This window comes from Scleropages formosus, chromosome 3, assembly GCF_900964775.1.
Source record: "Scleropages formosus chromosome 3, fSclFor1.1, whole genome shotgun sequence".
Classification (NCBI taxonomy): domain Eukaryota; kingdom Metazoa; phylum Chordata; class Actinopteri; order Osteoglossiformes; family Osteoglossidae; genus Scleropages; species Scleropages formosus.
Genome location: NC_041808.1, coordinates 1,647,821 through 1,658,928, shown reverse-complemented (window position 1 = coordinate 1,658,928; position 11,108 = coordinate 1,647,821). Strand labels below are relative to the sequence as shown.

The following is an 11,108-nucleotide window of genomic DNA, read 5'->3' as shown; positions in this document are numbered from 1 at the left end:
AGGGTTAGTGTTAGAGTTAGGGTTAGGGTTGGGTTAGGTTAACCCCAACGTCAAGGTTCCCACCAAGACTTCACCATACGTAGCGTTAAATAGCCTTTATTAAAGAAGTGTCCTGTTGTCTGTGCTCAGATTAGCCTCGCACTACAACACAAGGGCATCTGGTAGCTCTGCTTTTATCCGTCCGGTGGTTCCACCCCATGTCAGGCGACGTGGTGACGCGGGCCTCATGCCGCCCTCGATGCACGCGGAAGGTGGGTCAGCGGCACTCTGCCTTCGCGGCGCTTGTGATTCCGCTCCATCTCGCACACTTTTTCACAGCATCTCCGAAAATCAATAATTTATGACGAGAGGCAGCCAGCTCTCGCTTTAAACGCACGTGTCTCTCCCCACCCAGGCTTCTCTCGCACACAGCGGCCCAATCCAAAAAAGCAGGATGAATTATTAATCCCAGCGCTATAGATCCACAAACACTGCGCCGGGCCGTTGCCACCACCCCGCGAGCTGTATAAATGGGTGAATAATTGTCAGTGGCTTTCTAGTGACCCCATTTCAGCGCATATCTAATGTGAGGACAGAAACAGAGAAGCACAGTTTTGGTTTCTCTTCTCATTGTTTCGTATAAATAAAATGCCTAAAAATTGTTAGGAGGAGCGGAGCTGTGAACTCAAATTAAAGTGGGAGTCAGAGCGCTGAGATTTGAGCTGCTGACAGCTATTTGCTGTTTGCACGGAGCCGAGATAATGAGCGGCATACCGGAAAGACGCCCGATCTATCCGTAATGCCATCTATTTGTGTCTGCAGTGCTGTGGGTGTGTGTGTGAGCGTGTGTGTGTGTGAGCGTGTGTGAGCGTGTGTGTGTGTGTGTGTGTGTGTGTTTGCGTGCGAGAGATGGGCATCCAGTGTGGTGTCGTGACTCCCCCCCAGTGCCTTCCTCGTGATGACCCCCCATTGTTCCCGAACCGCTGAGCCCCCTTTCTCTCGAACATCACACAATGAGGCCTAACCAGTGCTGGATTTCCCATGAGGCCGTGCGGCAGGGCATGTGGAGCCTGGTTGGGGAGGGAAAAAGATAGTGAGACGGAAATTTAATGTAAACCAAACTTCAAATGATCACTGTGGAATTTCCTTTTTCGACTCCTTTGCCTTCAAGGGGGGTGCAGTGGAGCAGCGGGTTTGACTGGGTCCTACTTTACAGTGGGTCTGGGGTTCAAGTCCTGCTTGGGGTGCCTTGTGATGGACTGGCGTCCCATCCTGGGTGTGTCCCCTCCCCCTCCAGCCTTACGCCCTGTGTTGCCGGGTTCGGCTCCGGTTCACTGTAGCCCTGCTTGGGACAAGTGGTTTCAGACTGTGTGTGTGTGTGTGTGTGTGTGTGTGTGTGTGTGTGTGTGCGTGTGTGTGTGTGTGTGTGTCGTCCATCGACGATGCTAAACAATGGAGGAACACACACAAAGTGTGTGTTTTGCAGCCAAGCTGCCCGAAACCAGACTGTGGACCCAATGCTGTCACTGCCGCCCTCTGTCCGAAACGTCACACAGCTCTCTGAGGGACCTCGCGTTCCTCCTCCTCCTCAAGTGGGGATCAGCCAGCAGCTCTGGGCCGCGCTCCACCCGAGCGTCCAGGGGAACACGCGGCCTCCTCGGGTTCGAACCCGTGATGGGCACCAATGTCCAGCAGCTGTTAAGAAACGCTGCTGAAATTTTATTGCATGTGGAAATACAAGAGGCTGCTGAAATATTATAGGGAATATAATATAATATTCCTGCTTGGCTCTTTCCGTGGATCAGGGCCGTTCAGCTGTAGTCCTGGAGGCTGAAGTCCAGAAGTCCAGCTCAAGTTCTTTTTTTTTTTTTTTTCTTTTTTTTCTCCCCAGTCCGGCAGCGAACCACATGATGCAGCTTAATAACCGAATACATTTTACTGCCATTCAGAGCTTAGGAAGTAAATGGGATTGGAAAATCTGCTCAACTTGGTACTCGCGCGGGAGCGATATTAACTATCATAAAAGTGAATATAGGGGAACCATCTGTCATTTGACCGCGTGTTCGGTAAAGTCCAGCACTGTTTTCTCTGTAGAAAGGTGTGGGCGAAACGTCGCTTCCATAAATAACACAAATTTGTTTGCCGGAGACAGATGGAGGAACGCTGAGTCACGGCCGACCACCTTCTCGCAGACGACCATCCTTCAGACGCCGCTTGTTTCCTTCAGTGACTTTTCATAACTGCTTTGCATTTCATACGCAAAAACACGCTCTTCCTCGTGCCTCTACGTTAAATTCCCCGAAGCCGGAAACCACGCCAGCACATCGGTATGGAAATCGAGCGTCTGAACCGGGATCGACTTTTTCGGCCGAACCGGGGAGCCCCTCGCTCCAAAGGACCAGGGCGGCAATGCGTCGTGCGTCCTCTTCTTCTCATTTTGGAAGGACTGGATGGAGATTCCTGGGATATGGAGAAATTCGGCGCAGGCCTTTTGTGGAGAAAATGATGATAAACGTGGTTACGCAAGAGGATTTTTCAGGCCGCACAGATAAAACCTACTAAATTAATTTTTTTTTTTTTTAAACTCGGTATATCGTGAGCAGTTTGCTTAAGCAGCAAAAGTCAAAACATGGGCAGGGTGGACTGGAATTAATAATCTTGTTTTTTAGCATTTTACATGTATTGCCATAATAAAATTGGAGTCTCTCAACACACATCTCCGACTGTCTTTGTGCACTTTGACAGTTTTTCAGGAACCCGGAAAAAGAAAAGCAGCTCACAATCCACTGCACTGAACAATGGAGCCGAAACTGTTCTTCAGTTACGCATAATCCACACACACACACACACACACACACACACACACACACACACACACACACACACACACACACAAACAAACAAACAAACAAACAAACAAACAAACAAACAAAAACCGCTTGTCTCAAGCAGGGGTCAGAGCAAGCCGGAGCCTAACCTGGCAACACAGAGCACAAGGCCGGAGGGGGAGGGGATGCACCCAGGACGGGATGCCAGTCTGTCACAGGGCACCCCAAGTGGGACTTGAACTCCAGACCCACCAGAGAGCAGGCCCTGCCTAAACCCACTGCGCCACCACACCCCCCTCTTCAATTATGATTTAGCTTATTATTACTTATTATTTATAATTATTACAGTTGTGTCATCTTAAAAATATACCCATTTATTTTAAACCATGCTGCAGAACATTTTCAGGTTTTTGATCATTTGTAACAATTACAATCAAATAAAATAGTAAACTAATAAAAACTATCTTTTTGTTTTATATCCGGTATCTTTTTGCTGTATATATAAAGGAAGGCATATCTATGTACAGAAATGAAACAATTGCTGTTGAAATAAATTTAAGTCTATTGATCAGCAAACAAACGTTGGGTGGGTTTTACTAACAATGTACTTTATCAGCCACTGAACAGCTATGGGGGGGGTCCAATTTTTCCATATATGATTAAATACATATTTGGTCACCATTCGCAGCCGATGGGACTCTTTCACTTGTGGCCATAGCAGTGCTCGGTTTTTTGGAAGAAAGCACAACTGTTTTGTTGCCGGGAGCAGCAACTAGGGAGTTTTTTTAATTATTTACCATGAAATGTCACGTTCGAAGAGGGCGGAGCTGAGGTCGGAGACCAGGTGAACCCCTCCGCACCGCAGTGCGCGTCGCACCCCGCCGCGCTCCACTGGGCGTGGCCTCTCCTTCGTCATCCACTCAGAGTGCGACTTTGGGGGCTGAATTTGCATAATGACCTCATTTCCGGTGAGTGTCCGCGGAGACGACTGGCGGCGCAGCGGGTCGGCGCGCTAGAGGAGGACGGACACGGGAGCGAGCGAGTACGCGAGCGCGCGCACGGGCGGAGCCACGTCCCTGTAGTGCTGTACGGAGACAGTCCCAGATCGTCGTGCGGTCGCGCTGTGCGGAGCGGAGCTGGTTTTTTTCCCCCACCCCGAAAAGAGAGAAATTTCACATTTACTAGAAGAGAAGTCCGAGCGGCATGATGTGTTCGGTCCCGCTCATCTCTGTGCTCCTTCTCGGCATCGCCGTGCCCGCGCTCGCCGGCTATATCGAGGTAAGCCGCGCGGATTTATTTTTAACCCCCTGCTACTTCGCACCCTTCGTTCGGAGGAAACAGAAAAACAGCTTATTTGCTGGACGCGCGAGCTGCGTTTGATGCCTGGTGTGGTCGCGCGCTGAAGGGGACCCGTCCCCCGTCCCCCCCCGCGTCTTGATCCGCTCGCGCGCGACCGATATTAATTTGCTAATTGGATTATGTTACAGTACCAGGTAACGGAGCCCGCGTTTAAATAAAAAAAAATAATAATAAATCCCTAGAAAACTTGCGTTATTTTTTATTGCCTCCTGATTAATTATAATATTGAATATATTATATTATTGTAATTGTGGGGGGGAAATATTGAAATGGTTTCCGCACAATTAAGTTACGCGCTGATGGGCGCACGCGCTTATGGAAATATGATTATTTTATAACTGTCCTTCGTTGTGCCCCAGATCGGAGGGATGATGAGCGCGGATGACTGAACGCGCATCGCCGCCCTCCGCTTTCGGCTTTTTTTTTTTTTCCATCGAAACGGAGGATTAGATGAACATGCCGGGGGGGACATAGAGCACAATTGAATTGAATGAAATGACATATTTAGCCAATATCATGGGCTGTGACCCCCCCCCCCCCCCTTCCAGTTTGGTGCATTGGCAGTACCCGATCGCCCGGGCACCTTCTGCGGAGCTTTACCCCATTCTGTGGGTAAAACGGTGTGAAACGAAGCGCTTGTGTTGGTCTCGTGCTCGTCTCGTGCTCCTTGCAGTGTTCAGTCTGCTCTCCTTTTTATGATGAACCTGCTCTTATTGCGGGCATCCTGCCACGTAGGGTCTGGTGTCGAATCCCATGCAGGGTAGGGTCTTGTGTTGTGTGGGAATTCCTCGTGTCCCATGTTTCCTAGGGTCTCTCATGCCTCTCATGTCCCATCTGACATGTCTCGCCTCATCTGATGTCTCATCTTACATTTTGTAGGACCTCATATTGATATTCCTACTGTCATGTAGGGTCTTGTGCCCCACCTCATCTAGGATCTCGTAGCTCACGTTTTGTGGGATCTCGCGTCTCATGTCAGTTCTCATGTCCCCGGTCGTCATCAAGGATCTCACGTTTCATTGGATCTCATGTTTTGCGGGATCTCCTGTCTCATCTCACATCAGTTCTCATCTCCCCGATCATCAAGGATCTCCTATGTCATGTTTCATGGGATCTCATGTCGTGTCTCATGTAGGATCTCATCTCTCTCGTTTTGCGGGATCTCGTCCCCTTTTTCATGATGGATCTGACTCGTCCCAGGAAAGCAGCAGATCTTCCTGGGAAAATTCCTCGCCGTCTGGTTTTGCTCCTTAAAATACTGTAACGCACCCAACACCTTGACGCGTGTGCAGTAACAACAGACGAGTGAACTCATGTCACCGAGGACCCCGTACGGACGGAAGACGGTTGCGGACACGCCGGCGGCGTGTACGGAACGTGTACGAGCGTCGTGGTGTCGAGTCCCGGTGACGGACGGCGCCTGGTGCGGATCTGCTGCTCGTCTAGTGCAGGAAAAGATCGTTATTACAGCGTGTGGCTCACAGTATTCGCTGTGTCTCGTCCGTTCGTATCGTGGGAACGGTCACAGTGCGCAGAATGTCCAGTGTGTTTGTCCTGCGCAAATGTGATTGACGCTCCTCTTCACGATTTCATGAGAAGTCCTGTAAAACACTAATTTTGATCAACATCTTTTAATTCCCAGAGCAGTTTGCTAAATGTTCGTTTGTGGACGGCTGCTGCAGTGGACCCTTACTATGAGTTGCTTGGTTGTGGGCGGAGTTAATTGCCATCATTTTTAAATTAATAGTCTAAACGTGGAACGGGGTCCCTACGCGGACGAGTCGGCTCCTTCCGTACGAAGGCAAACGAGGGAAGTGATTAATTTGTGTGTCATTTCACCTGTGAGTTATTTTAATGGGTGTGTGTGTGTGTGTGTGTGTGTGTGCGTGCGCCCCTCCCCCCGCCCCTCACGTTGCCATGGTCACCGTTTACCCTCGCCGTGAAGGGGTTAACAGGCAAAAAATGAGGGCTGCTTTATTGTTTCCGAAATGCCGCAGCCGGAAAAAGTATTGCACCACCTGTGCCAGCGGAACCCGGAGGCGCGTTCATAAATCACGTTCTGCCATCAAAGTGCTCGCTTATGAAAACCGTTTTCGGCGCCCGAAAGGCCCAGCTGCCTTAGCAGTCTCCAGTGACACTTATTCAGCCTCTGCCTTTTTCGGGGATTCTAATGAATGTTTGTGCTTGAAACATGTGCGCGATGACGTTGCCGATGCCATGGCTATTTTTACCGCACGGTTGGAATTACGTGCGATCCAGTAAAAAGCGGTATGTCGCACGGTACGATTCATGGTACGTGGAAGCGGCCTTTCCGCTCGCCCTTCTGGTGCGGCGAGCCGGAGGGACGTAGCGACTTTGTAAGTTGATTTTGGAAACCCGACGCTGAGCTCTCCTAATTCCAGCTGTCTTTCACACCGGCCGCGTCGCAGCCCACCGGCCTTCTAGACTGTTCTGCCGTCTCCGCACGTTGCTGCGAGGACGTTCCTGTCCTCATGCCAGGTGTGCGAAGTGTGTAAAGTGCGGAGCGGCCCCCTTGACGCCCCTTTCGGTGACTCGGCACCGTCACACACTTGGCCGAGAGGGGGACTGGGGGACTCGCCTTCGGCTCCTTGATCTTCTGGCTCTTCGCCGCTACTTCCTTCTCCGGCCCCGAGAAACCATTAAAAGTAGATTAAATATTTTAAAATGTGTCATATCGATAAAATGAAAAAATTTCAATGAATTCCCCTTGTCATCCAGTTGCGAGGAATGACCCTGCAGGATGGATGGATGGATGGATGGATTAAAACCTTATTGATCCTGGAGGAAAAGGCTCTGGGTTTGAGCACAGTGCTGTTGGAAAACACTGGAATAAATAAAATAAAAGTAGAGCAGGACTAAAACTGACAGTTGATGTAAATTTAAAAAAAAAAAAAAAATGGGGGGGCAGCTGGTGCTGTTGTGGTTTGTGCTGCCGGCTTTGGATCCTAGGGTTGCCGGTTCGAATCCCACCTTGTTCTGTAGTACCCTTGGAAAAGGTGCTAACCCTAAATGACCCCAGTAAAAAAGAGCCCCGTGGAGATGAATGAGTATGTATAAAAAAAAAAAAAAAAAAAAAGGCAAGTGAAAAGCGGCACCGTCGGCTCAGTCCCACAGAGCTGCTCAAGCGAGCTCGTTATTTTCTCGAATAAATGGAGCCATTTCGCTCCGTCAGCACCTGGATTGACGACGAGAGCCTCGAACATCTTGTCGCTTACGTCGTCGTCAAAAACGAAGACGCTTCCTGTCCTCATTAGTCAAGAGATGAAATTGTGGCGCCCCCCCCCCTTCATTGTTATTTTTAAAACGGTGAAGGGAAATACTTGGTAAAAATGTCAGAAACTATTTGCTAAAATGTCAACGCAATGTATGAAATGAAGAAATCTGTGCAGCTAAATTATTATTATTTTTTTTTCTTTTTTGTGTTGGTCTCAGCAAAGTCTTTTCCGAGAAGCAAGAAGAGGATGTTTGCTTGCTGAGTCCCTCATTACCCCGGACCTTGGAATAGCATTTTTTTCAGTAGAAACTTGACGAGGGCCAAAGAATAACTTACTCCCTGGTTAACTAACTATTCTCGGCAATCGCAGAAAGCCTGTTCCCCCCGCTCGAGACAGCTTCTTCTCCAAACTCTACCCTGAGTATTATGGCCTGGAGCCACAGTGTCGGCTTTTTCACATCGGTACCGTCGAGAGCAGTACGTGTGCTGGTGCTGTAAAACTAAAACAAAAAAGTAAACATCAGTATAGTCGCTGCACCGCAGTGGTCCAGAGCCGAACCCGGAATCACGTTCGGGAGTCTTGGGGGTCGGGGGGGGGGGTGCATTCACACCCTGGATGGAACACTGGTCCGTTGCAGAAAATTAATTTTTTTTTTTTTTATATTAAACGCTTGCACATGTCTCCTCTTCCTTTTGTTCAATTTTGGGCTTAAATGCAACATTATCTGCTGTGATTTTGTGTCCAAGACTAAGAAGCAGAACTACAGTTTTAAGTTATCAATACGTTAGTAAACAGGCAAATTTAGACATTTCTGAAATTAAAGTAATTCCATTCATGGGGAAGAAATCCAGGAAATTTTAATCCGTCGCAAATGTAACTCCTTCCAGGCACTGATGATGACATTTGACTTGCAGTTTAAATTAATTGAAATTAATTTAATTTAATTTGCATATCTGTTTACATCTAATTGGGGTCATAATTCCTTGGAGGAGCAAAGCCTTTGATACTTGATGTTTATTTGAAGAAACATGGTTTAATTAGAACTGTGGCTCAAAGGTGGAGTCCAGTGGCCCCAGCAGTACAGGTGGGGGTCCTTCCGGTTTCGCTCCGGCGGTTTCCTCCCTCCTGGACCGCGGCAGTATTTTCATCCCCGTTTAAATTAGTTTCGCTGCTCTCCGGATCCCTTGCTTATTCATACTTTTGGTTGCAGGTCCTTCACGGTTCGCACAGCTGTGCACTTTGTGGGCCCCTGTCCCCCATCATGGGACTCGAGGAGCCCTGGTGTTGATGTTCGCCCCAAACCTGGACGCAAAATGAAACGTGCCCTGTGATTGGTTGAAAATGAGTCGTGCCTTGTGATTGGTTGAAAATGCTGATCTCGTGAGAAATTACATTCCGTCCAGATTCTCATTTTACTTCAATCCGCAACGCTTTTGTGCACGGCTGTGATGGGAAGGAGCCCTGTTTCGCGGGACATCGCAGCACGTCAGCCCTCTTCGGCCGAACGCTGAAACTTGTCGTACAACGTCGTTACGACCTACCTGCACGTGTACTGTAGCGGTGCCCTTTCTGTGGGTACCACAGGTGTGCAAGGGTGTACACTGATGTTCTTGACCTTCAGATGCTCTACAGCCTGCGGCTCGCTGTTTTTACTGTAATACGTTGGTCCTCACATGCCTCCCGGGCTACATTACGGTATTTTTTTGACGACTATTAACATGGTATCAGCTTTCCACTGTTTTTTTTTTTTATTTTTTACACTTTTTCCTAAAATGCCTTTTGATGTAATTAGCTACAATTATTTACCCATATGTACAGCTAGGTATTTTTTTTTTGTATTAATGGTACCTTGCTCAAGGGTACTACAGCAGGAGGTGGGATTCAAACCTATAACTTTTAAGTCCAAGGGCAGCGGCTCTAATCGCTGCCAGTTGCCCCTACAGTGACTTACGGTGTTAAGCTGTTTACTCTGAGTCGCGCATTTATACGGCAGAGTAATTTGTACTGTCTCAGTCCAGGGTAAGTGCCTTGATCAAGGGTAATGTAGCAGGAGGTGGGATTTGAACCCATGTGCTGGTAGCACAAGGAAGCAGCTTTAACCATTTACGCTGTACAGTGTACAAAAGAAACACAAATGTGTTGTTGCTTAATTACCTTTCTGCTAAATAGCTTAATTTGATCAAAGTTCGGTTAGTGTGGGGACAGCCACTAGTGTAGTGCTTACAGCTGCTGCCTTTGGATCCAGAGATCGCAGGTTCGATCCCCACCTCCGGCTGTAGTGCCCTTGAGCAAGGTACACACACACACACACATTTTCAGAACCGCTTGTCCCATACGGGGTCACGGGGAACCGGAGCCTACCCGGTAACACAGGGCGTAAGGCCAGAGGGGGAGGGGACACACCCAGGACGGGACGCCAGTCCGTCGCAAGGCACCCCAAGCGGGACTCGAACCCCAGACCCACGGGAGAGCAGGACTGCGGTCCAACCCACTGCGCCACCGCACCCCGCAACTTGAGCAAGGTACTTACCCTGAATTTCTCCAGTAAAATTACCCAGATGTATAAATGGGTGAATAATTGTAACCTTAATACTGTAAGTTGCTTTGGAGAAAAGCATCGCTGAATGAATAAATGTAATTATTGATACAGATTAATTTAGCTAAAATAGTGGCAATTTCCCATGTCTGTGTGTACACGTGTGAATATACGTGTGTGTATAATATTTTACGTGGGCATCTATTCAGCACAGAAGTGGCACCCAATGTGCTAAACATTGAAGGATTAATGGGGAATTTTAAATACTTGTGTAATATTATTATCTCTGTTAGTATTTCTTGGAATTAACATACACACTTTCGGTTGTTTCGCAACTGTGGTTTTTTTTTTTTTTTTTTTTTTTTTTTTCTTTTCCGCTTGTAAATCTCATGCAATTGCCGGAATGCTCTGTAATCAGCTTTAACGGGGCAAGTAATCCCAGCAGTCCAGCCACCTCTTCAAACCCCAGTGTGGGTGTTGACCCAATACCCATTCCCTTGTAGCGTTTGCTGTCAGGAAGGAAGATTCACAGCCGCACGCGTCTCTCGTTTGACACTTTGACACTTGAGCGTCGCATTTAACTTTGCGTAAAGGGGGCATCGCCATTTCCCGCTTCCGTGGTACCTGTGCTCTGTCGTCTCCGGCGATTCCTGTCCCTCCCCAGCTCACCACCTCAAAGTCGTCTCGCGTTTTTCGCCGGCGGCACCCCACCGGTGTCCCAGCAAGTTCCCCTTGTAGACCTTTGCCAGGATTGTATCCGCCGGAGCCCCTCGGCGATTGGCGCCATGAAGGCAGGCGGCCCGACATGTTTTGTGTTCGTTCTTCGGTGCAGTCATCACGGATTAGGTGCGCGTGTCCTGGTCTCTTTCGGACTTACGAGGTTCCCGTGGCCCTGCATGGGATCATGGGAGCTGGACCATGCCATGGGGGGTGCTGGTGTGAACCCTAAGGAAAGGCGCTTTGACCACACTGACACTTTATATGGCTAAGGGATGTAACTCGTATTATTTCAAATATGCAAGGTGAATTATGGTAAAATCACTGTGTTTCCTGTTCCCTTATGCGGGTCACTGTTGTACCATGATGAATATTGGTGGATAAAAGCGCTCAAGTGCTCCGCGTCACTGCGCGAGAAGAGCGCTCTATAAAAATGAATGGAATCGAATAGAA

General features: G+C 48.6%; 1 protein-coding gene across 4 annotated transcripts in view; it reads left to right on the top strand.

Moving 5' to 3' along the window:
* The first annotated feature begins 3,787 nt into the window (after nt 1-3,787).
* LOC108924815 (amyloid-like protein 2) overlaps nt 3,788-11,108 on the top strand; it is a 53,783-nt gene continuing 46,462 nt past the window's right edge. For all 4 annotated transcript variants that reach the window (XM_029250533.1, XM_029250531.1, XM_029250532.1 and 1 more), the window contains exon 1: nt 3,788-4,085. In XM_029250533.1, the coding sequence (XP_029106366.1) occupies nt 4,011-4,085 (75 nt within the window). In that variant the 5' untranslated portion in view covers nt 3,788-4,010. The remainder of the gene's footprint in view (nt 4,086-11,108) is intronic.